The sequence below is a fragment of the Dermacentor andersoni genome, chromosome 1 (assembly GCF_023375885.2).
Source record: "Dermacentor andersoni chromosome 1, qqDerAnde1_hic_scaffold, whole genome shotgun sequence".
Lineage (NCBI taxonomy): Eukaryota > Metazoa > Arthropoda > Arachnida > Ixodida > Ixodidae > Dermacentor > Dermacentor andersoni.
Genome location: NC_092814.1, coordinates 309,300,808 through 309,326,118, shown reverse-complemented (window position 1 = coordinate 309,326,118; position 25,311 = coordinate 309,300,808). Strand labels below are relative to the sequence as shown.

The 25,311-nt window shown below is 48.8% G+C and overlaps 1 protein-coding gene and 8 non-coding genes across 9 annotated transcripts; all 9 read left to right on the top strand.

Annotated features, from left to right (window-relative positions):
- Window positions 1–2,774: 2,774 nt before the first annotated feature.
- Window positions 2,775–2,848, top strand: TRNAN-GUU (transfer RNA asparagine (anticodon GUU)). The gene has a single exon. It is a non-coding gene; the product is annotated as a tRNA-Asn (tRNA).
- A 76-nt stretch (window positions 2,849–2,924) lies between these two features.
- TRNAN-GUU (transfer RNA asparagine (anticodon GUU)) lies at window positions 2,925–2,997 on the top strand. Its single transcript has one exon. It is a non-coding gene; the product is annotated as a tRNA-Asn (tRNA).
- A 76-nt stretch (window positions 2,998–3,073) lies between these two features.
- TRNAN-GUU (transfer RNA asparagine (anticodon GUU)) lies at window positions 3,074–3,147 on the top strand. Its single transcript has one exon. It is a non-coding gene; the product is annotated as a tRNA-Asn (tRNA).
- Window positions 3,148–3,223: 76 nt separating this feature from the next.
- TRNAN-GUU (transfer RNA asparagine (anticodon GUU)) lies at window positions 3,224–3,297 on the top strand. Its single transcript has one exon. It is a non-coding gene; the product is annotated as a tRNA-Asn (tRNA).
- Window positions 3,298–3,373: 76 nt separating this feature from the next.
- On the top strand, window positions 3,374–3,447 carry TRNAN-GUU (transfer RNA asparagine (anticodon GUU)). The gene has a single exon. It is a non-coding gene; the product is annotated as a tRNA-Asn (tRNA).
- Window positions 3,448–8,680: 5,233 nt separating this feature from the next.
- On the top strand, window positions 8,681–8,754 carry TRNAN-GUU (transfer RNA asparagine (anticodon GUU)). Its single transcript has one exon. It is a non-coding gene; the product is annotated as a tRNA-Asn (tRNA).
- A 76-nt stretch (window positions 8,755–8,830) lies between these two features.
- Window positions 8,831–8,904, top strand: TRNAN-GUU (transfer RNA asparagine (anticodon GUU)). Its single transcript has one exon. It is a non-coding gene; the product is annotated as a tRNA-Asn (tRNA).
- Window positions 8,905–20,445: 11,541 nt separating this feature from the next.
- On the top strand, window positions 20,446–20,519 carry TRNAN-GUU (transfer RNA asparagine (anticodon GUU)). Its single transcript has one exon. It is a non-coding gene; the product is annotated as a tRNA-Asn (tRNA).
- Window positions 20,520–20,650: 131 nt separating this feature from the next.
- LOC140219037 (uncharacterized) lies at window positions 20,651–21,856 on the top strand. Its single transcript, XM_072288894.1, has one exon. It carries the CDS (start codon window positions 20,651–20,653, stop codon window positions 21,854–21,856), a length of 1,206 nt encoding a protein of 401 aa, XP_072144995.1.
- The last annotated feature ends 3,455 nt before the right edge of the window (window positions 21,857–25,311 follow it).

The following is a 25,311-nucleotide window of genomic DNA, read 5'->3' as shown; positions in this document are numbered from 1 at the left end:
AATGAATTCCAAATTGTTAACTGACGAGCTTTTTCTAAGCAAAGTACAGGAATATTTGAAAGAAGCGGGAAATAACGTGTTGCGAGTCACCGAAAAGTGGGAAAATTTTAAACAACGAATTAAACTAGCCGCCATCGATCGCTCCTGCAAAATAAAGTACGAAGAAAGAGTTAAAGAGAAAGAACTAAGGGTGGTGTTGGAAAAGTTAACGGCCTTAGAGTGCAGCCAACCGGGCGCATACAAAGACGATTTGCGTAGCATCAGATCGAAATTGGAGATATGCGATGAAGAGCGATATCGGGGAGCGATTATACGCGCAAGGGCAGAGGCTTTGACAGCAGATGAGGCTCCAACTAAACGTGCGCTCGGTCTTGAAAAGAGGCACGCACGGCGTAACCACGTAGATGTACTTGAAGTAGATGATCACGAAATAACCGACTGTGAGGACATAGCGCAAGTGTTTTTCCAGCACGTTCAACAGCTTTTTGCATCGAGTCCTGTTGACGTAGATGCCTTTAGAGCCACGTTTTTGGGACGCATGCCGCAACTCAACGACGACACGAAGAACAGACTAGAGGCACCGATATCAGCACGTGAAGTGGAAAAGGCAATTGATGATTTAAAAACTGGAAAATCGCCGGGTCCGGACGGCCTTTGCGCCGCTTTTTATAAACAGTTTAAATCAGACTTGTCGCCTCTTCTCGCTGACGTCTTTAACGAAGCGTATGAAGTAAACGCATTGCCATATTCTTTCGGGGAAGCACACACCGTGCTCATCCCTAAGACCGACGAGCCTACGAAACTAAAATATGTAACGTCGTACAGACCAATATCACTTACCAACAATGATTACAAAGTATTCATGAAGATCATCGCTTGCAGGTTACAATCAGTAATGGAAACCATAGTAGGTAGTCACCAAACATGCGGCATCAAGGGACGTACTATTAGCACAAACATACACATAATGAGATCAATTCTGGAATGTTGTGACGCCTTAAGGTCGCGAGTTGCTATTCTCCAACTTGATTTGGAGAAAGCTTTTGACTGTGTTGCTCATGTTATTTTAATTGCCATTCTAAAACATATAAATGTCGGGTCCATAATTACTGACGGGGTGGCCATGGCGTACCGGAACGGAAGTACTAAGCTTATAATTAACAAGTCACTGGGGGCCCCCATCAGCATTCAACGTTCCGTGCGTCAGGGCTGCCCAGCCAGCCCACTCCTATTCTGTATTTATCTAGAGACTCTGTGTTTGGCAGTGATTGAGAACAAATGTATTCATGGGTTTACAATGCAAGCATCAGAAGTTAAACTTCTGGCCTATGCTGATGACGTAGCCGTGTGTTGCAATGACAAGGAGAGCGTTTTGCAAACGATAAATGTTGTTAAAAAATTTGGCGAAATCACTGGAAGTAGAGTAAACTGGAGCAAGTGCCACGGTATTTGGCATGGGGAGTGGCCTAAGACCCCCGCTATCTTTGGGAATGTCACGTGGTCGACAACACCAGTAAAATACCTGGGTGTACCACTTGAAGCTTATAAACAGAGCGACGAATACTGGCCGTGCGAGCTTAAAGGGGTTAAAGAGAAGGCTGAGGCGTGGAGAGCCAAACACCTTTCAGTATTTGCCAGGGCTACAGTGTGCAACTTGTTTTTCGTAGCTAAGCTATGGTACGTTATGCAATTCATTTTTTGTAACAGAGCCAATGTACAGAAATTGCACAGAGTTTTTGCCGTGTTTGTGTGGGGTTCTGGATGGGAGAGATGCAGCCGCAACAATCTTTTCAGACGGGTGAAAGATGGAGGGCTAGGGCTGGCCCACCTCTTTGTGAGGCAATTAGTCGGACGGTTCTTTTTCTTCAGGAAATATGATAATTCATTTCTTCAATTGGTTTGCAAAGTTAGACTTGCGCATTTGTTACCCGAGTTTATTATAAGCTCTGAAAGTGTACCGGTGGCAGTGTTCGGATTCTATAAGGAAATTGTGCTGAGTGTTCGTTTCCTTGCTGTACGGTTTTCCAAAGAATATTTGTTTACGGTCACAAGAAAAAGGCTGCGCAATGATCTATTGGACAGCCTTTTTCCCCCACCTCGGTACCGAACTGTGTACAGTCGAGGCCCAGGCCAGAATGTTTTCAAACGTGTTAAAAAAATGCAGGTACCGCCTGGTATGAAAACTTTCTTTTTCAAGCTACACACAGGAACACTATCAGTTGCAACGTTTTTAGAAGAAAGGGGCTTTTACATGCCATGGGGCTCAGATTGCTTCATATGCAAACAACCAGAAACAATAGACCATGTTTTTTTACACTGTTGGGCGGGGGTTTTCTTTTGGGATGTTCTACAGCGAACAATAAAGAAAGAATTTCCTCTTGATCCACATGGCATAAGGTATCTACCGATAGATGACGAGGACGGAACACCTTTCGATCAGATAATGTTAACTGGCCTCTACTGTATATGGCGAGCCCGCATGGCTGGCTTCTATTGCGACCCCGATGCGAGACCAGCCCGTGTTTTCTTTCGAGAACAAATAACACGTTTTCTTGATGTGCTTGCTACACATGAGTGCCCCCCGCCTTGGATGGCCAGGATAGAACCCCTGGCTAATCTTAAAGAATTTTAAACAACGCCAGCTCACATATAACAGGCGGCTTTTACTTATTAATTTTTGTTAACGGATGAGAAGTTCATCTGTCTGTGTATATATGTTCCTTATGTTGTCTTTCCGATGTACTGCTGATTACCGGCAATGAAGAAGAAAAAAAGCCTCCGTGGCGCAATCGGTTAGCGCGTTCGGCTGTTAACCGAAAGGTTGGAGGTTCGATTCCTCCCTGTGGCGAAGCTTGTCTTTTTTAATTATTCATACTGATATATTTTCTGTGGTGTGTGCATGCGGAGGAACATGCACCACAGCCGCCTCCGTGGCGCAATCGGTTAGCGCGTTCGGCTGTTACCCGAAGGTTGGAGGTTCGGTTCCTCCCGGTGGCGAAGCTTGTCTTTTTTATTTCTTAATACTGATATGTTTGCTGTGGTGTGTGCATGCGGAGGAACGTGCCCCACCGCCGCCTCCGTGGCGCAATCGGTTAGCGCGTTCGGCTGTTAACCGAAAGGTTGGAGGTTCGATTTCTCCCGGTGGCGAAGCTTGTCTTTTTTATTTATTCATACTGATATGTTTGCTGTGGTGTGTGCATGCGGAGGAACGTGCACCACCGCCGCCTCCGTGGCACAATCGGTTAGCCCGTTCGGCTGTTAACCGAAAGGTTGGAGGTTCGATTTCTCCCGGTGGCGAAGCTTGTCTTTTTTATTTATTCATACTGATATGTTTGCTGTGGTGTGTGCATGCGGAGGAACATGCACCACCGCAGCCTCCGTGGCGCAATCGGTTAGCGCGTTCGGCTGTTAACCGAAAGGTTGGAGGTTCGATTCCTCCCGGTGGCGAAGCTTGTCTTTTTTATTTATTCATACTGATATGTTTGCTGTGGTGTGTGCATGCGGAGGAACGTGCCCCACCGCCGCCTCCGTGGCGCAACGATGCATTCCACTTCCGGCCACCACAGCGGACGGTCACGGAATGTTGTGCTCCGTAGGGGCGGTTCATGCGGCCCAGCCGGGCCGCGGTATCAGGCTTACGGAAACGTCTTCCCAGGATTACCTGCTTGTTTTGCCGCATCTGCCATCAGGTATGACCGTGTGTAATACCGTGTTTTTGCACGGTGATTTGAAGGCCAGGCCCTATCGAGTCGAACATTTTCGCGTTGCGCTTGACCGTCATAAGCTGTTGCCGGAGGTGGTGGCCCTCGGGGCCTACCAGATGAACCATGTCTGGGCTATAACATTCAAGGACGAAGTCGGAAAAAAGAAGCTGCTGTCAGCGAAGGCCTTTAGTGTCAAAGAACACCGCTGCGTCGCCATTGACCCTTGCAACCAGGATATTAGAATGAAGCTGTTCTGGCTGCTTCACACGACTCCCGACGAGGACGTCAGAGCAGCCTTGGCGCCGTTCGGAACGGTGACCGAAATTTCCAGGGAGCGGTGGCGAGTACCAGGGTGCGGCGACAAAGGTTCTCACACGCGTCTGGTATCGTTACGGCTGAAGGCTGGTATGACCATGGAAGACATCCCGCATCAGCTACGAGCATCAGAGGACCATGCGCTCGTGATTGTTCCAGGCAGAGCTCCGCTCTGCCTCCGATGCCGCGGCACCGGCCATATACGGCGCGAGTGCCGTGTGCCACGCTGTGGACTCTGTCGTCGTTTCGGCCACGACGAGACCCAGTGCGTGAAAAGCTACGCTAACGTGACCGGGTCTGGCCGGAGCGACGCGTTAGACGAGCACTTGATGGATCAAGCGGACGCGGAAGAGACTGCTGGAGCGGGCGGAGACCCACGAGGCACGGAAGAGAAGCCAGTGGTCATGGCAAGCGTCAAGTGCCAACCCAGAAAGGGCAGTAGCGAGGCAGTGGCCAAGAATGAAGTGCAAAGTGAACCGTCTGCAGAAAATTCTACGGTGCGTGAAAGTGAGGGGGACGCGGAGGCTGCCGAGGGCGTTCTGCGACAGGGCAACTCTGGCGCTGCCTTCATCGAAGAATCCGGCGAGAAAATGGACCAGGCCAGCGCCGTCTCAAAGAGACCTCGCGAAATACCCGATCAAGATGTCAGGCTTGAGCAAGACGACGGTGACAGCAGCGAAGGGCCACCCACGAAGGCTTCCTCTTTCCGGCGGTCTACACTCAAGCCCAAGCCGAACGTTCCGCTCGAGAGGAGGCCGACGCGAGAACATCCACCTGAGGGGCGCCAGACGCCGACCAATCCGCCAGGTGGTCGGCAGACGCCGACCGTCCCACCAGACGGGCGACAGACGCCGACCGTCCCACCAGACGGGCGACAGACGCCGACTGTCCCACCAGATAAGCGGACAACGCCGACAGTTCCCCCGCGGTAGCGGGGTGCTGTTCTGTAGAAGGCTGAGTAAGGACTAGGTGCTGCGGAACCTTTAAGTGAATGATGAGTAGCGCATTTGGTAACGTCATGCCTTCACCGTATGAGACGGAGCTTATGATGGTGTAGGGTTTTGTTTTTTGTAAGTTTGGCGGTCCTTGATCTCCGAAAGGTATTGTAGTTTGTGCTTGCTCTTCTCTTACAATGGCAAATAATCATGGAATAGCAATACGTATTGGCACGCTTAACGTACGAGGGCTAACGGCTAGACGGCGACAAGCACAATTAAGTCGCCTGATGCTGGAAAACGACATAGATATTCTTGCTGTTCAAGAAACTAAAATTGAAAGCGAAGAGCAAACGGACAAAATGGTTCAGGTTTTTAAGTCCCGTTACAACACTTGTGTTTGTCATGGAGTAGGTAAGGCCGGTGGCTGTCTTTTATTTTTGCGTAATTCAATAGGTATTGTTGCGCAGAGTGTAATGTCGGCCCAAGATGGGCGATTGGTCCTATGTGATTTCTCTTTCAATAATATTGATTGGCGAGTTGTCTGTGTGTACGCTCCAAACAAAATTAGTGATAGGAAATTTTTTTTTAACTTTGTTGAGTCACACCTGACGTGTGAAAGAAATGTTGTTCTTCTTGGTGACTTCAATTGTGTTTGCATGTCCGAAGATAGGGTGCCCAGTAAAATAATACGGGATACAAGTGCGCATCAACTCTGCGCAATCGTGGCAGACTATGATTTAGTAGACGTTGGAAGCATATTAAGCGGTAACAGTGTTGTCTTTACTCATTTCCAAGGGCAGAGTCACGCTCGACTAGATCGTTTGTACGTATCAGCAAACCTTGCGCGAACGGTCAATAGCTACGCAGTAAAGCACGTGAGCTTCAGTGATCACAGCCTAGTAACGTGTACATTGGGCACGAAACATAGAGGGTCTCACTTTAACTGGGAACTGTGGAAAATGAACGAAACGATCTTAAGTGATGAATGGTTTGTCAAAACGGTAAAAGGAAAAATTGACGTAATGCAAATAGATGCTACAACAAATTGGGCTGAGCTGTGGGAGCAGTTTAAAATTGAAGTGAAAATGAGTGCGATCGAGAGGGCTTGTGTGATGCGTCATAAAGCTAAACAAAGAGAGAAAGAACTGCAAAGCATGCTCGATTATTTTCTAAACGCGGAGTGCACAATACCGGGATTGTTTTCGAAACAGATTAGAGAAATTAAACGCGAACTTGAAAGGGTGGACGCTCAAATTTACCAAGGAGCCGCGATAAGAGCACGATCCGAGAGGCTGTGGCTGGGAGAGGCGCCAACTAAGCGCGCGCTCAGTGACGAAAAGGGTTACGCATCCAAAAACATAATAAAAGAAATTTGTTTTAACAACACAATGTCAAAAGACCCAGAAGTAATTGAAAAAGCTTTCGTTGAACACTACCGAGCGTTGCTCGGTAGGCAGGTGCCCGTAACAGAAGAGTTTGTGAACACCTTTCTAACACTTCTGCCAAAATTACAAGACGAAATAAAAGAGGGACTGGAGAGACCGATCTCTGCGAAAGAAATTACAGAAGCCATAGAAGACTTGGGTAAAGGAAAGGCGCCTGGACCAGACGGCCTAGGAGCAGCTTTCTATAAAACTTTTAAGGCCGAAATAAGCGAGATACTGCACTGTGTAATATCAGAAGCTCATGAAACTAAGCACTTGCCGCCATCATTCAGAAAAAGTCATGTTGTGCTTATACCGAAAACCACCGATACGGTAAAGCTGAAATCTGTCGCTGGATACAGGCCCATAAGTCTTACGAATTCGGATTATAAAATCTACATGAAGGTGCTCGGAAAAAGGATGCAGTCAGTTATTAAATCCATAGTAGGCCCACACCAAACATGCGGTATTAGGAATAGAACAATATTGTCGAATATTCACATCGCTAGGAGTATATTGGAATGCTGTGATGCGAACCTCGAATGTGTAGCAATGGTTCAGTTAGACCTAGAAAAAGCTTTTGACAGGGTTGCTCACAGCATACTTTTTGCCCTGCTAAAACACATGAATGTAGGCGAAGTGATTCAGGACGGAGTAGCCATGGCTTATGAGAACTGTTCCGCTCACCTTATAATCAATAAAAGACTCAGCGAAAATATACCAGTATTATCCAGTGTGCGCCAGGGGTGCCCTTTGTCGCCCTTACTTTTTGCGATTTTTCTTGAACCTTTCTGTTTGAAGGTACGAGAAAACGAAAACATTCGCGGCTACCGTCTTTTAACTCAGGAAGTAAAAATACTAGCTTACGCAGATGACATCGCACTTTTTTGCATTGACCAAGAGAGCATTCGGGAGGCAGTCAAGGATGCAAGAAAGTTTTGCAGTCAGACGGGGAGTGCCATAAGCTGGCCAAAAAGCTTAGGCTTCTGGCACGGTGAATGGGACAGCCGGCCTGCAGTGTTAGAAACAGTACCGTTCACAGATACGCCAACCAGTTATCTTGGTGTTCCTTTGGAATACTATCGCGATACCACGACGCAATGGCCTGAACAAACTGAGCGTGCTAAAGCACAAACAACGAAGTGGGGAGGCAAGAATCTGTCAATATTCACGAGAGCCACTGTCTGCAATTTATTTCTTGTCGCTAAAGTGTTTTATATGTTGCAAGTTTTATGTATATCCCGAGTGTGTGTACAAAAGTTGCACAGGGTTTTTTCTATGTTTGTGTGGGGATCAGGATGGGAGCGCACGAGTCGTCTGAATCTGTTTCACGCTGTGCAGAAGGGAGGGTTGGGTTTGTCGCATTTATTTTTGAAACAAGTAGTGTCGCGTTTCATGTTCTTGCGCGACGAAAGCGATTGTTTTTTGCGGTGCGTTATCCAGACGCGATTAGGTGACGCACTGCCAGAATATGTTGTGACGTCGTATGGCATACGTCAAGCGGTTGTCCGAGGTTTTTTGTTTGAAGTGATAAGCTCTTTCCGTTTTCTAAAAGTACACTTTTCTCTGGAATACCTGAACACAGTCGCAAGAAAGCGATTATACCGAGATTTAGTTAATATCATGTGTCCAGTACCAATATACCGTGCAGTATATGCACTGGGGCGTGAGCAGAATGTCTTAAAAAGAGTTAAGAAAATGCCTGTAAGAGCAACAACAAAAACTTTTTTTTTCATGCTACACACTGGCACGCTTCCTGTCAAGCCATGGCTGCAGGAGAAGGGGATCTTTGTACCCTGGAGTGTGAATTGCCAGATATGTCAGAAACCGGAGACAATGGAGCATATTTTTCTGGAGTGCAGGGACTCAGTCTTCCTTTGGGACATTCTACAAAGAACACTAAAAAAAGAATTTCCTTTAACACCTTTTGGAATCCGTTTTTTACCGTTTGAAGAGACAGAAGGCGTGCCATGTGATATGGTGATGTTACTCTGCATGCACAGCGTGTCGAAAACATGAATGGCGGTGCGTAATGAGGATGTTGACGCAAAACCGGCCAAAGAATATTTTGCTGAAAATGTATTGTACATCCGCGAAGCGTTTAAAGCGCTCAGCGAACCACCTGAGTGGTTAACAGCATTTGAACAGCTTGCAAACATTCAGCCTTTTTAAACCAAAATTAAACGACAAGGTACACCCGCACATTGAACTGTCTTTTTTGTTTTGTAATCGCAGCGGAGAATAGCTGTGAATCGTGTATTTATTATAAAACAGGAAATAAAAAAAAAGAAAAAAAAAAGCCTCCGTGGCGCAATCGGTTAGCGCGTTCGGCTGTTAACCGAAAGGTTGGAGGTTGGATTCCTCCCGGTGGCGAAGCTTGTCTTTTTTATGTATTCATACTGATATGTTTGCTGTGATGTGTGCATGCGGAGGAACGTACCCCACCGCCGCCTTCGTGGCGCAATCGGTTAGCGCGTTCGGCTGTTAACCGAAAGGTTGGAGGTTCGATTCCTCCCGGTGGCGAAGCTTGTCTTTTTTATTTATTCATACTGATATGTTTGCTGTGGTGTGTGCATGCGGAGGTGGGTGCACCACCGCCACTTCCGGCCACCGCAGTGAACGGTCGCGGAATCTTTTGCTCCGAAGGGGCGGTTACAGCGGCCCAGCAGGGCCGCGGTCTCAGGTTGAACGACACACCGAAGGATGACTACCAGGTTATTTTGCCGCAACTACCTACAGGATCGACTGTTACAACGACCGTTTTTTTTTTTGCACGGAGACGTGAAGGCGAGGCCCTACCGAGTCGAGCATTTCCGTGAGGCACTTGACTATCATCAGCTGATGCCGGAAGTGGAGGCCTTCGGTGCCTATCAGATGAACCACGTCTGGGCCATCACTTTCAAGGACGAAAAGGGCAAACAAAAGATTTTGTCTGCTCCAACCTTCAGCGTAAAGGCCCACCGATGCATGGTAATAGACCCTCGAAATCAAGACGTCAGGATGAAGCTGTATTGGCTTCTACATACGACTCCGGGCGACGAAGTCAGAGGCGCCCTGGCGCCTTTTGGCAAGGTCAGCGAAATTTCGAGGGAAAAGTGGCGCGTTGCAGGCTGCAACGACAAAGGCTCCCACACGCGCCTGGTGTCCCTACGGCTGAAGGTAGGCGTTACCGTGGAAGACCTGCCTCATCAACTTCGCGTCGGGGAAGACCATGCGCTCGTGCACGTCCCAAGCAGACCCCCGCTCTGCCTCCGGTGCCATGGCACCGGTCACATACGGCGCGAGTGCCGAGTTCCGCGTTGCAAGCTCTGTCGTCGCTATGGCCACGACGAGAGTCAATGCGCGCGTAGCTACGCCAGTGTGACCGGAACTGGGCGAAGCGACACCGTCGATGAGCACCTCATGGACCAAGTCGACGCGGAGGAGACCGTCAGTGGAGGCGAGAAGCCGACAACGTCGGGTGCCACGCCTTCTGTCCCATCCGAAAACAAGGGACATATGAAAGCTGCGGCCAGTGACAATGGAAAGAACGACGTACCACAGAATACGCCAGAGGCTGAGAAAACCCATACCAACTGTGCTGCCGTTAGCGAAACAATCGAGACGGAAGAGGGCGGAACCGCAATGGAGGGCATCAACTCGGAAGAAGGAAAAACCAACCCTGGCGTCGCCGTCTCAAAGAGACCACGGGAAATTACCACCGAAGACGACAACCGCGAGAAGGTCAACGCCGGTGAACCGCCCCCAAAGGCAGGGTCCCACCGTAGGGCCCCCTGAAGGTGAAGCCCAACGTGCCTCCAGACAGGAGGACTACACCGACAGGGCCTCCGCATTAGCGGAGGGCACTGTCCGAGGGATGACTTTACTGCTATACTGGAGCGGGACGCGCAGCACGAAACGTCGCCATGCCTACCGACAAGGAAAACACCTCGGCTTCGCCATGCTTGACGAAGCACCCAGAATCAGTGCGAAATAACAGTGTAAGTGTGCGTCCTGTCAATTCGGCACAATCACCCAGCGGTCCGCTTGACCTTTCGCTTTCTATGAATTCAACGTCCTTATCGGCATTAAGAATAGGCACGCTGAATGAGCGCGGCCTCACGGCAAGAAAGCGGCAAGTGCAGTTAAGACGTCTGCTAAAAGAAAACACCATCGATATTCTAGCCTTACAGGAATCAAAAATAGACAGCGAGGAGCAGGCGGGCCGCATGGTCAAAATTTACGCATTAGATTTCAACGTTTGTGTTTGCCATGCCGTTGGAAAGTCTGGCGGTTGTGCTATCTTTCTGAAACGAGGTATCGGAATCGTTGAAGAGGGTGTTATCACCTCTGATGACGGACGCCTAGCATTGTGCGACTTTTATTTAAACCAAGTACATTGGCGAATTGTATGTGTGTACGCGCCGAACCAAATTTCAGAAAGAAAAGTTTTTTTGATTGTGTAGCTGGCTTTCTAAAGTGGGACAGGCAACTCATTTTTCTTGGCGATTTTAATTGTATTTGCATGCCCGAAGACTCTGTTAAGAGTGAACCAGTACGGGACAAAAGTGCCCTACAGCTTAAGGCGTTGGTGGATGAATCTGGCCTTGTTGATGTAGGGGACATATTCCGTGGAAATCAAGTGCAATTTACCCACTTTCAGGGCGAAAGCCACGCACGATTAGATCGCGTTTATATCTCTTCGGATGTTATGACTATGTGTTGTAACTATGCTGTGAAACATGTTAGTTTTAGTGATCACAGCTTCGTAATGCTTGAAATAGGTAGAAAGCGCAAAGTCTCTGCATTCAACTGGGAACTGTGGAAATTAAATGAACAGCTCTTAACTGATGACACATTTGTCCAAATAGTACGCGAGAAATTGGAAATAGTGTCCACGAGTCACAAAAATTTCATCGAAGCTTGGGAACAATTCAAGTGCGAAGTTAAACAAAGTGCAATAGACAGATCGTGCATACTACGACATAAAGAAAAACAAAAGGAAAAAGAACTACAGAGCACACTTGATTTCCTTTTGAATGCAGAGACTACAATACCGGGTTTGTTTAAAAGTGAAGTCGAAGATGTTAAAAGACAGATGGAACAGATGGAAGAAGAAAAATATAAAGGCGCTGTTATTAGAGCGCGTTCAGAGAGGCTTTGGTTAGGCGAAGGACCAACTAAGAGTGCGATTGGTGAAGAAAAAAGATATGCAACAAAAAACGAAATAAATGAAATTCGCTACCAAAACGAAGTCTCGACAGATAAGAGCGTCATTGAAACAGCATTTGTAGAGCGATACCATAGTTTGCTCGGCAACGAAGTGCAAGTAAATGATATATTTATAAACGACTATGTTAAGCAAATGCCAAGGCTTGACGAGGATATTAAACTAGAGCTTGAAAGACAAATTACTAGAGATGAAATCAAGCAAGCAATTGAAGATTTGAGCAAAGGAAGGACGCCTGGGCCAGATGGTCTCGGATCAGCGTTCTATAAAGTTTTTAAGAATGAAGTAGCAGAAATACTATACCATGTGTTACGTTTCGCCTACGACGCGCGGTATAGCCGGCGCGGATGCAACGGACGCCGGGACTTCGTTCAAAGCGGCGGACATTTTGGCCCGTTCAGCGCCGCCGATACGCCTCCCCGCCAAGCGCGTCCAGGCATGTTTCAATGCCACGTGTCTTCAAGTGTGTGTGTGCATGTTGGTGCCCACGCTTGTCAAAGCGCGGCAGCCGGGGAGAGGAGCTCCCCAAGTGTGAAGCGAGGAGGTCTGACTGGCGCCGGCCCGGCGGATGCGTCACTACACTCGTCTCAACCTGTCTCTCAGCGTGTCCATGCCCCGTCACGTGCGCCTCTGACGAGACATTCCTGCTTGCCCTCAACTGCGAGAGTATAAAAGCAGCTGCCCCCGGACGCCGAGAGAGGCTCCGATTTCTTCCGTTGAGTAGCGTGCTCTCCCGTCTCTCCACTTTGGTCGACCTGACCGGCCGCTCTTTTGCGATGCTAGAATAAACAAGTTGTTCTGTTAGCAGTCGACTCATGCTTTGCCGGGACCTTCGGATGCTTCCAGTTGTGCCAACGCTACCCTTGGGGCTTGCGACCCAGATGCAACAACGGGCGTCAGCGGTGCGATTGCAACAACTGTCTGCCAGCGGTGAGATCGCGACAACGGAGGCCAGCAGCGAAGATATGCGGTTGACTGTATGCTGAGCAGCACAACGACCATCCGGGAGCAGTGCAACGAGCCCTGTGTGATGACTGGTTGCCTGCAGCGGAACGACTGCGCTGAATTCTTGGCTGCGAGGTTTGGTGGTGCGGGACTTTCTTCTTCTGAGTTTTGCCAGGCTTTTGTTAGTGTCAGAAACAGAGCTGGTAATTGTGGTTGTCGTTGCTGCCGGGTTAGTTTGCGGCAAGACAATAGTAGGCAGTAGAGAAAGCAGCATTCAGAGTAGCCATGGATTGGAAGTTGTTGCGCAAACCGAAATTGCTGGAGCTTGCAAGGGAGTTGGGTCTGGATGTCTCAGACAAACTCAGAAAACCAGAACTGCTAAGGGCTATTCTTGAGTTAGAAGCTGAGGATGACGAGCTGTCGGAATGCCTTGAGACCATTGAGGAGAGGGAGACGGCAAAAAGACAGGAGCGCGAACTTAAAGAACAGAAAGAGCGAGAGCAACAAGAGAAAGAAAAAGAGCGCGACCGTCAACACGCTTTGGAAATGAAGCGTCTCGAGATAGAGATGGAACGCGCTCGTAATGGAAGTCAGGCACACGGTGCAGGAGAACGAGTATTGTTCAAAATGACTGACCTGATGCGGCCGTTTAAGCTTGGAGAGGACATTGGTTTGTTCCTGGTTAACTTTGAGCGAACGTGCGAGAAGCAGGGGTTCTCTCGGGAAACGTGGCCACAGCGCTTGCTCACTTTGTTACCCGGCGAGGCAGCCGACGTAGTCGCTCGCTTGAAGAGAGAGGAGGCAGAGGATTTCGACAAAGTGAAATCGAGTCTGCTAAAAAAGTACAGGCTGTCAGCGGAGGCGTTCCGTCGAAAGTTTCGGGAACATGAGAAAGGCAAAAGTGAGTCATATACAGAGTTTGCCTACAGGCTCATGTCAAACATGCAGGAGTGGCTCAAAGAAGAGAAAGCGTTTGGTGACCACGAGAAAGTTCTGCAGTGTTTCGGGCTAGAACAGTTTTATAGTCGGTTACCTGAGAACGTGCGGTACTGGGTCTTGGATAGGCCAGGCGTTAGTACAGTGGCTAAAGCCGCTGAGCTAGCCGAGGAGTTTGTGACGCGTCGGGCTCGCGGAGCTAAGGACGGTCAAAAGGGTGAATTTGGCTCGAAGTTTGAGAGGCCGAAGTTCACACCCATGAGAGCAAGGGGGAACACACGTAGTGCGGATGCGAGTGAAAGCAGTCCGACCGAACCCAAGGAGACGGCGGCAGCCGAAGCCGAACGCAGAAAACGGTTCGAGATGAGGCAAGCGCGCGTGTGTTATACGTGTCAGAAGCCGGGTCACTTTTGGGCGCAGTGTCCAGAAACAAAAACAAAAGTCGTGTTTTTGTCATTATGCAGCACGGACGAGAACATGAAGCTTCTCGAGCCTTACATGCGAGACCTCCTCGTGAACGGGAAAGAGTGCCGAGTGCTTCGCGATTCCACAGCTACAATGGATGTAGTTCACCCCTCCTACGTAGAAACCGATATGTTCACGGGCGAGTGCGCATGGATCAAGCAAGCCGTGGAAGCTCATAGCGTGTGTCTGCCCGTAGCAAAAGTGCTTATTGAAGGACCTTTCGGAGCGCTTGAGACGGAGGCCGCAGTGTCATCTATGCTGCCCCCCCCAGTACCCATACCTATTTTCGAACAGGTCCGATCACCTCCTGCGCGAGAAGGGGCTTTTGTTTGGTGAGGCTAGCGTTCAGGCCTTAACCAGATCGAAGGTTCGGGAGCTCGCTGCAAAGGCGGTAGTTGCGGGACCGACGTTGTCGAACAATGAGAAAGGGTCAGAGGCGCAGCAAGCTGATATTCAGAGCAGGTCCGAACTGAATAAAATTGAGCCTGTAGCATTGAAGGCACCAGATACCGGAGAGGAAATGCCCGATAAGGGAAAGTTAGAAGAGCTATCTGCAGATTTGCTCATCGCGCCTACGTCAGACGGACTTGATAGGTTGCTAAAAGTCAGCCGGTCGGCTTTGATAGCCGAGCAAAAAAAGGATGGCAGCCTGGAAAACATACGCTGCATTGTCAAGGAAGGTATCGCCAAGAAAAATGCTCATTTTGTGGAAAGAGGTGGGGTCCTGTATCGGAAGAATCTAGACCGCAGGGGAGTGGAGTTCGATCAGCTGATCGTGCCTCAATGCTACCGTCAGGATCTGTTGCGCTTGTCGCATGGGTGTTCGTGGTCCGGACACCTAGGAGTTAAGAAAACTAAGGACCGTCTCTTGCAAGAGTACTATTGGCCAGGGTGTTTTTGGGACGCAGACCACTTTGTGAGGACATGTGACACCTGTCAGCGGGTGGGCAAACCAGGGGACAAATCGAGGGCGCCGTTGAAGTTGGTACCTATCATTACGGAGCCTTTTAGACGGCTCGTTATTGATACAGTGGGACCTCTGCCGGTAACAACCACGGGGTACAGACACATTTTGACTGTGATCTGCCCAGCGACGAAGTTCCCTGAAGCAGTGCCGCTTAAAGAACTCAGCTCAGTTGAGATAGTCAATGCACGACTGTCCATATTTGCGCGAGTTGGTTTTCCTGCGGAAATCCAGTCAGATCAGGGCACAGTGTTTACTAGCGCTTTGACGACAGCCTTTCTCAAAAGGTGCGGGGTAAAGCTGTTACACAGCTCAGTGTACCACCCACAGTCGAATCCCGTTGAGAAGCTCCACTCCGTCATGAAGCGCGTGTTGAGAGCATTGTGTTTTGAACAACAAACTGACTGGGAGCTGTGTCTGCCTGGGGTGATGTTTGCATTAAGGACCGCGCCGCATGCGGCTACGGGGTTTTCGCCAGCTGAGCTGGTGTACGGTCGCTCGCTGCGGTATCCGCTTCGCATGCTTCGAGAGTCGTGGGAAGGCAGGGGCGACGACCCAGTCGTGGTGGAGTACGTGCTTAGGCTCCTCGAACGCTTAAGAAGGGCACAGGAGTTGTCAGGTGAAGCAATGGCAAAGGCCCAGCAGAGGGCCAAGGTTTATTACGATCGGACAGCCAGGGCCCGTCGTTTCGAGGTGGGCGATGAGGTCATGATATTGCGCACATCGCTAAAAAACAAACTCGACGTGCAGTGGGAGGGCCCAGCACGGATTGTTCAAAAACTGTCGGACGTTAACTACGTGGTGAGTCTGCCAGGAAAGCGGAAAGCACAGCAAGTTTACCACTGTAATCTGCTCAAACCCTATAGACAAAGGGAAGCAGTGGTGTGCATGATGGTAAACGTTCCTGAAGAGCTTCCGGTCGAGCTTCCGGGACTAGGCTCAGTGACGAACAGGGAAGACACCGATCAAGTCATTAGTGACTTAATCAGTAAAGCACCGCTGTCGCCTGAGCAGAAAACCGAACTACACCAGCTCTTACAAGAGTTTCAAGGACAGTTCTCTGAGAGGCCTGGTAGGACTTCTGTCCTTACTCATGATATAGAACTTACCTCCCCAGTGCCAGTACGATCCAAGGCGTATCGGGTGTCACCCCGCCAGCACGATATTATGGAGGCTGAGGTAAAGAAAATGCTACAGCTCGGTGTTATTGAGGCGGGTGAGAGTGATTATACCTCCCCTTTGATTTTAGTTGAGGTACCGGGAAAGGAACCTCGTCCTTGCGTCGACTACCGCAGGCTTAATTCCATCTCTAAGGATCAAATTTATCCGATCCCTAACATCGAGGAGCGCCTTGAGAATGTGAGTAGCGCTCAGTTTATTTCCACCCTAGATCTTGCCAGGGGTTATTGGCAGGTTCCACTTACTGAAGAGGCTAGTAGGTATGCGGCGTTCATTTCACCAATGGGGACATACCGTCCTAAAGTTTTGAGTTTTGGTTTGAAGAACGCGCCATACTGCTTTTCAAGCCTCATGGATAAAGTGTTGCGGGGACAGCAAGAATTCGCTTTACCGTATCTAGACGACGTAGCGATATTCTCCGCATCCTGGTCTGAGCATATGGCACACTTGCGGGCAGTGCTAACCCGCCTGCGCGAAGCGGGCTTGACAGTCAAGGCTCCCAAGTGCCAGTTAGCACAGGCCGAGGTTGTCTACCTCGGTCACGTGATTGGACGGGGTCGTCGCCGCCCCTCTGAAATAAAGGTGGCCGCTGTGCGAGACTTCCCGCAACCGCGCACGAAGACCGATATTCGGTCATTCTTAGGTGTCGCCGGCTACTATCAGCGGTACATCCCCCGGTACTCTGATATCACGGCTCCCCTGACGGATGCTCTAAGAAAAACAGAGCCCCGAACAGTCGTCTGGGACGAGACAAAGGAAAAAGCTTTTAGCGCCCTAAAGAGCGCCCTAACAAGCCGGCCTGTGCTACGATCGCCAGACTACACAAAAGGGTTCGTTGTTCAGTGCGATGCTAGTGAGCGAGGCATGGGCGTTGTACTGTGCCAACGGGAAAATGGAGAAGTGGAACACCCCGTCCTGTATGCTAGACGTAAGCTGACCAGTCGTGAGCAGGCGTACAGCGCCACCGAGAAAGAGTGTGCGTGTATCGTGTGGGCCGTTCAGAAATTGTCATGCTACCTAGCCGGCTCGAGGTTTATCATTGAGACGGATCACTGCCCTCTCCAATGGGTGCAGACCATCTCTCCCAAAAATGGCCGCCTCCTGCGCTGGAGCCTCGCTTTGCAACAATAATCCTTTAAGGTGCGTTACAAAAAGGGGAGTCTCAACGGTAACGCCGATGGCTTAAGTCGAAGCCCCTAACGTAGGAATCAGCCTCAGAGTTGTTTGTTACTGATGTTTTTCTTCCTGAGGCAGGATTTTTAACATATTGCTTTTGTTTAGTGTTTCAATGTGATGACGTGCTTTCTAGTGCAATTTTCCAATTTGTGGACGCGTTCTGAGTGCTGCTAGACTACTGTAAGGAACTAGGCAGTGGTATAAAAGGGGAAAGAGCCTGGCAGGACTTGGTGAGGGTTGTTTTGTGCTTGCTGACTGAGAGGTTGAGTTTCGGCGTAGTTCTAACGATTGCCGGGAACGAGAACAAAAATGTCAACTCTCCCGAAGTCACTTTGCAGTGTCCTGTGTGAACCTGAACGAGAGAACGAGGCCTTCTCTGTGCGCTGCGCTCAAGAAACGCCGAAGGACGCCCGACTTCGGTTATGAGCATCATCGAGCGACATCCCTCCGGACAGCGGATGCAGTCCCCTGACCATCGGGATCTCCTTCCCCCGGCGGGGCGGTCTGTTACGTTTCGCCTACGACGCGCGGTATAGCCGGCGCGGATGCAACGGACGCCGGGGCTTCGTTCAAAGCGGCGGACATTTTGGCCCGTTCAGCGCCGCCGATACGCCTCCCCGCCAAGCGTGTCCAGGCATGTTTCAATGCCACGTGTCTTTAAGTGTGTGTGTGCATGTTGGTGCCCACGCTTGTCAAAGCGCGGCAGCCGGGGAGAGGAGCTCCCCAAGTGTGAAGCGAGGAGGTCTGATCGGCGCCGGCCCGGCGGATGCGTCACTACACTCGTCTCAACCTGTCTCTCAGCGTGTCCGTGCCCCGTCACGTGCGCCTCTGACGAGACGTTCCTGCTTGCCCTCAACTGCGAGAGTATAAAAGCAGCTGCGCCCGGACGCCGAGAGAGGCTCCGATTTCATCCGTTGAGTAACGTGCTCTCCCGTCTCTCCACTTCGGTCGACCTGACCGGCCGCTCTTTTGCGATGCTAGAATAAACAAGTTGTTCTGTTAGCAGTCGACTCATGCTTTGCCGGGACCTTCGGATGCTTCCAGTTGTGCCCCAGGCCGCTAGGCCAACGCTACCCTTGGGGCTTGCGACCCAGATGCAACAACGGGCGTCAGCGGTGCGATTGCAACACATGTTATAGCAGAAGCCGACGATAGTAAACAAATGCCTCCATCGTTCAAACTAAGTCACCTAGTTCTAATTCCTAAAACCGATGAACCTTCCAAATTGCAGTCAGTAGAGTCTTATCGACCAATAAGTTTGACAAATGTAGATTATAAGATCTTTATGAAAGTAGTAGCAAGAAGACTCCAGTCAGTAATTACAGCTATAGTTGGCCCACATCAAACATGCGGTATTAAAGGACGAAGCGTATTCACAAACATACATACCACCAGAAGCATACTAGAAGGTTGTGACGCTTGTTCTGGAAAGATAGCAATGCTTCAACTAGATCTAGAGAAAGCTTTCGACAAAGTCGCACATGGCATACTGTTCGCAGTGCTAGTACAAGTTAACGTAGGCAGGGTAATAAGTGAAGGCGTGAAAATGGCATATAAAAACTGTACTACTAAGCTTATCATTAACAAAAAGCTTAGCGAAGGAATCCCAGTAAGGTCTAGTGTGCGCCAAGGATGCCCAGCCTCAAGCCTGCTATTCGCCATATATCTTGAACCGTACTGTTTAAAAATTCTGAACAACAAAACGATATGCGGCTATCGCTTCTTAACGCACGAAATTAAAATCCTCTCATACGCAGACGACATCGCAATCTTTTGCCGAACTCAAAAAAGCATCGAAAGTGCCATTAAGGAAGCAAAAACATTTTGCAGCCTAACTGGAAGCGCCATTAGTTGGCAAAAATGCCTAGGATTCTGGCACGGTGAATGGGACGAGAGGCCGCCACAATTCGAAGGTATAAGGATTACTGATACGCTGGACAAATACCTTGGCATTCCTATGGAACACTATCGCGGAAACAAAGACCAATGGGTGGGTGAAATTGACCGGGTTAAATCCCAAACAACAAAATGGGGCGGACGCGATTTGTCAATCTTTACACGTGCAACTGTGTGCAATATGTTCATCGTAACAAAAGTTTTCTATATGATGCAAGTGCTTTGCATGGCAAGGATGACTGTGCAAAAGTTACACAGACTGTTTGCGGTTTTTATCTGGGGGTCGAACTGGGAGCGTACTAGTCGTCTGAACTTATTTCAGTTGGTTAAAAACGGAGGGCTAGGCTTATCGCATTTATTTCTTAAACAAGTTGTTACGCGGTTCTTTTTCTTGAGGCAACAGAACGATGCTTTCCTGCAGAGTATTTGTCAAGTGTTTTTGAGCCAGGCATTACCTGAATACATTGTGTCATCGTATTCCACTAATCATGTTCCATTGAAAGGGTTTATGAAAGAAGTCGTTGACGCTTTTCGTTTTTGAAAAGCCACTTTTCGACTGAATATCTCTCAGCTGTAACAAACAAGAAATTGTACAGAGACTTGCTGGATGTGATGTGTCCTGTGCCGATCTATCGTTCCTTATATGTACTAGGACGAAAACGTAATGTTTTGAGTCGCGTTAAAAGGATGCCTGTTAGAGCGTCGACCAAGACGTTTTTCTTCTTTCTTCACACGGGCACGCTCCCTGTAAAACCCTGGCTCAAAGAAAAAGGTATTTTTGTCCCTTGGAGTACTAACTGTACAATATGCAATAAGCCCGAAACCATCGAGCACGTATTTTTAGACTGTTCAGACTCTGTTTTTCTGTGGGACATATTACAAAGGACACTCAAAAATCAACTTCCACTTACACCTCATGGGATTCGATTTCTCCCGTTTGATCAGACAGGGGACGTGCCGTGTGATCTCCTGATGTTGTTGACAATGCACAGTGTATGGAAGACGCGAATGGATTTAAGACACGAGAATGTTAAATCACAACCGTCAAAAGTGTACTTCAGAGACGCTATTATGTACGTCCGCGACGTCTACAGGACACTTTCCGATCCTCCAGAATGGCTACCTGTGTTTGATCAGTTGCTTACCCAAGAGCCGTACTAACCTAACAACATGAGACAACGTACGAGTCTCGTTTTTAATACAACCTAAGTGTATGTATGTCGAATTCCAGCAAGAATTCCTGTCCATTGTACGAGGAGAAATCCGGCAATAAAGAAAAGAAAAAAAAACCGCCGCCTCCGTGGCGCAATCGGTTAGCGCGTTCGGCTGTTAACCGAAAGGTTGGAGGTTCGATTCCTCCCGGTGGCGAAGCTTGTCTCTTTTATTTATTCATACTGATATGTTTGCTGTGGTGTGTGCATGCGGAGGAACGTGCACCCCCGCCGCCTCTGTGGCGCAAGATTCCACTTCCGGGCACCGCAGTGAACGGACGTGTTATCATGTGCTCCGTCGGAGCGGCGTTGGCGGTCGCGAATGGCCGCGGTAACAGGAATACTGTTTTTGAAGACGAGGATTATCAGGTGATTTTGCCGCACTTGCCTACCGGACGCATCGTCCTTAATACTGTTTTTTTACACGCGGACGTCCGTGGAAGACCGTACAAGGTTGAGGATTTCCGTGACGCTCTGGCTCGTCTGGAACTGCTCCCCGAAGTAGTTGCTTTGGGGGCGTATCAGATGAATCACGTGTGGGCGGTCATGAGGAAGACGACTGAAGCCACTAGGAAACTGCTTGCTATCCGAAGCCTGATTGTTAAAGAACGGCGCTGTATTGTCGTTGACCCCACCAACCAAGGCGGGCGCATGAAGTTACACTGGATGCTGCCAAACGTGTCAGATGATGACATCAGACAAGCGCTTGCCCCATACGGAACGGTTACGGATGCAGCGAAAGAACGGTGGCGTGTTCAAGGGATTTTGGACAAGGGCTCAACGACGCGGTCGGTGACACTGCAGCTTAAGGCGGGTACTACAGTCGACGATATTTCGCACCAGCTGCGTATAGCAGGGGAGCTCGTCCTTGCCGTCATTCCGGGCCGCGCCCCTCTTTGCCTGCGGTGCCATACAACCGGTCATATTCGCCGGGACTGTCGAGTTCCGCGCTGCGAGGTCTGCAGACGCTTCGGCCATGAACGTTCTCAGTGCGTCAAGACATACGCCGTTGTCGCAGGACCAGCGAGAAGAGAAGAAGTATCTGAACACCTCATGGACGAGGCTGAAGTTGAAGATATTTCTCCGGTTAAGAGGGACAATGTTGGCAACGCGGTCGCACAGAAGCAGTCTCTTCACCCTAAAAACTTGTGTCCAGACAAGAAAACCAACGACGAGGCTGACATTCGGAAAAAGACTAAAAACAGTGCGCCTGATAACCAGAGTTCCGTGACAGAACAGAGGGACGCCTCCTCGAAGCCGCCGCCTGCCACTACGTGTGCCGAGGCGTGTGCTACGACTGACGTCGACATGTCAGCAGCCACTAACATGCCAGCGAAGCGGGCACACGAGGAAACGATCGGCGTAACCGGGACCTCTGGAGCAACGACATGCAGCGAACCACAGACAAAGGCGGCTCAGCTGCGACGTACGCATTTCAAGCCGAGGCCCAACGTACAAGTCGGGCGGAGACCCGAGGCGGAGCCGCCCCCGTAGCGGCTTCGTTTTGGGTAGTGCAACTACCCAAAACTACGTGTGATACTACGTGTGATGTGGCTACTACGTGTGATACCGCCAGTTTGACTGGCGGAGCCAAGCACTACAGAATAGAGGACACCACTTTATGCATAGTGCATGGGTCTCTCAAGGTAAGCGCTATGCGACCCGATTGTTCTTGCTCATAATGGAGGCCGCAATTAACACCGCGATTCGTATTGCCACGCTAAACGTCCGAGGACTAAGCACGAGGCGGCGGCAATATCAATTGAGTCGTATCTTTCTGGAAAACGACCTTGACATAATCGTCGTTCAGGAAACCAAGATAGCGAGTCAAGAGCAAACGGATCGCATGGTGCAACAATTCGTTCCGCGTTAGAATGTATGCGTCTGTCATGCGGCCGGCACATCGGGGGGCTGCGCTATTTTCTTGCGCAATAGCCTAAATGCAGGTGTGGAAGCAGTTACAGTGTGCGAAACGGGACGCCTGGTTGTTGTCGATTTTACCTTGAGTGAAATTTTCTGGCGAGTTTTTTGTATTTACGCCCCCAATAGAGAGAGCGAGACAGTCCTTTTTCGAACGAGTTGAGGATTATTTAAAGACCGATAAGCTTTTGGTTTTACTTGGCAATTTCAATTGTGTTTGTTTTCCGGAGGATCGCGTGAAAAAATTGCGGATGAATGATCGTAGCGCACTCCTATTGAACAATCTTGTCAGTGAATACAATCTGGAAGACGTCGGCTATGTGTTGTACGATCACAGTGTTCCGCGATTTACTCATTTTCAAGGACTTATCCATGCTAGGCTGGATAGGGCTTATGTATCACTGGAACTGGTACCATTGTGTAAAACGTACGAGAACAAGCAAGTCTCTTTTAGTGACCACAGTTTGGTTGCCTTCACAATAGGAACAAAAGAACGAAAAACAAATTTCTCGTGGGAATTGTGGAAATTTAACGATAAGCTACTCAACGATAACTGTTTTGTAAATGACATTAAAGAAAAACTTGGACCATTGATTGTAGCTGAAGAGAAATATGTAGTCACCATGTGGGAAGATTTTAAAAATGAATTGAAGATGAGTGCTATAGAAAGAGCAACTAAACTGAGACAAGAAGAAAAACGGAAAGAAAAAGCCCTGAGGAGTAAACTCGACTTTCTACTTAATGTAGAAAGCACAGAACCTGGCCAAGTCATGATGCAAATCAGAAAAGTTACAAGCCAGTTAGAAATCATCGACACAGAGAAGTATCGCGGAGCTATGATAAGATCCCGTGCAGAAAGATTGTGGCAAGGGGAAACACCGAATAAACGCGCGCTTAGTGACGAGAAAGCTTCCGCTCGCCGCAGTGATATAAAGCAGATAAGCTACAATGACGAAGTGACGACTGACCGCAGGATCATTGAACACGCCTTTGTTGAACACTATGCAGACCTGTTCAGCAAGAGGAAAACTGATCTGGGTGGTTTCATAAGCAACTTCCTACACTTAATGCCAAGATTGGAAGATAACGTTAAAAAGGCCTCGAAGCGTCTATAACTGTGCGTGAAGTTGAAGCTGCTATAGAAGAACTAGGCTCAGGAAAGGCACCTGGGCCGGATGGTTTAAGCGCAGCATTCTACAAAACTTTTAAAGCAGAAATAGCAATAATTATGAGGAAATTTTTAGTGCAGTCCTACAAAAACAACTGAATACCCGCGTCTTTCCGAACAGCTCAGATGGTCCTGATACCGAAATCTGACGATCTAGTAAAGCGCTTGTGTGTTGCATCGTACCATCCCATTAGCCTTGCAAACACCGACTATAAAATTTTTATGAAAGTACTGGCAAAAAGGCTACAGAGCGTGATTAAACTTTTAGTTGGAGCCCACCAAACGTGTGGGATTAAAGGGCGCACAATAACCACCAACGTACACGTCACCAGGAGCGTTCTAGAATGCGTCGATGCTTTCGAGGGTAAAGTTGCAATGTTGCAGCTGGACCTGGAAAAGGCATTTGACCGTGTGTCTCATGATATTCTCTTCGAGATCTTAGAATACACCAACATAGGAACAGTGATTATAGATGGTTTGAAAATGGTCTACACAGACTGCAGCCCACGGTTGATTATCAACAAGAGTCTCACGAGAAGCGTCAATGTTTGCTCATCTCTGAAACAAGGGTGCCCAATTTCGTCATTGCTTTTCACATTATACCTGGAGCCCTTTTGCCTAGCCATTAGGGAGAACGAAAAAATAAGAGTATTCAAATTACAGCAGAGTGAGGTGAAAGTGCTTTCCTACGCAGACGATCTTGCAGTGTTTTGTGATGACTATGACAGTGTCAGCGGAGTGGTCACTGTGGCGAAAAGCTATTGTGAAAAAACAGGTAGTGCCATAAACTGGGACAAGAGCATCGGGTTTTGGCATGGCGCGTGGCAAAGCACACCGCGCTCTTTCGCAAACATACAGTGGGTAACCATGCCTGTGAAATATCTTGGCGTGCAGCTTGAGCATTACAAAGACAGTACTCAGTTCCGGGAACAGGAAATACAGACGGCGAAGGAAAAAGCGCTGGCATGGCAAGGGCGCAATCTGTCAATGTTCGCGCGCTCCTCTGTGTGCAACATTTTTCTGGTTGCTAAAATATGGTATATACTACAAGCGCTATTCATGTCGAGAGGGAATGTACAGAAGCTGCATCGAGTGTTCGCTGTGTTCATATGGAACTCATCTTGGGAACGCTGCAGCTACTCTAATCTGTTCAGATCAGTTCGCAGCGGTGGTCTTGGACTGTCACACCTATTTGTACGCCAGATTGTATCGCGGTTTATGTTCTTGCGGAACCAGAGTGACCCATTTTTGCGCATCATGATACAAGTGCGATTAATTAATCTTTTACCTGACTTCCTCGCTCCATGTACGAATGTTGAATCCCATCCAGTTAAAGGTTTCCTTCGGGAAGTCGTGTCATTTTTCCGTATGCTTAGTGTTCGTTTCTCTTTAGAATACTTAAGTTCCGTCAAAAGAAAGAAATTGTATCATGATATGATAGACTCATTAATGCCAGTTGAAATGTATAGGATGGCATACTATGGAGGTTCAGGCGATGATGTCCTCAAAAGGGTCAAAAGAATGCCCGTGAAACCATCGGTAAAATCAGTCTTCTTTAAACTCCACACAAATACCCTGCCCGTAAAGACTTGGCTGGCCGACAAGGGAATATTTGTGCCGTGGACCACCAATTGTATAATGTGTAAAAAACCAGAGACTGTTGTTCACGTCTTCATCGATTGTTGGGATCCCTTTTTTCATTGGGACATCTTACAACGAACATTAAAGAAAGCATTACCAATAACCCCACGGGGTATCAGATACTTAGATACAGGCCATAACGATGTTCCATATGATCTTATTATGCTGCTGAGCCTCCATAGTATATGGTCCACAAGAATGTCGGTATGTCATGCTGATG

Coding starts and splice junctions, on each gene's coding strand:
- LOC140219037 (XM_072288894.1), top strand. CDS start 20,651: ATGTGCTCCGTCGGAGCGGCGTTGGCGGTCGCGAATGGCCGCGGTAAC.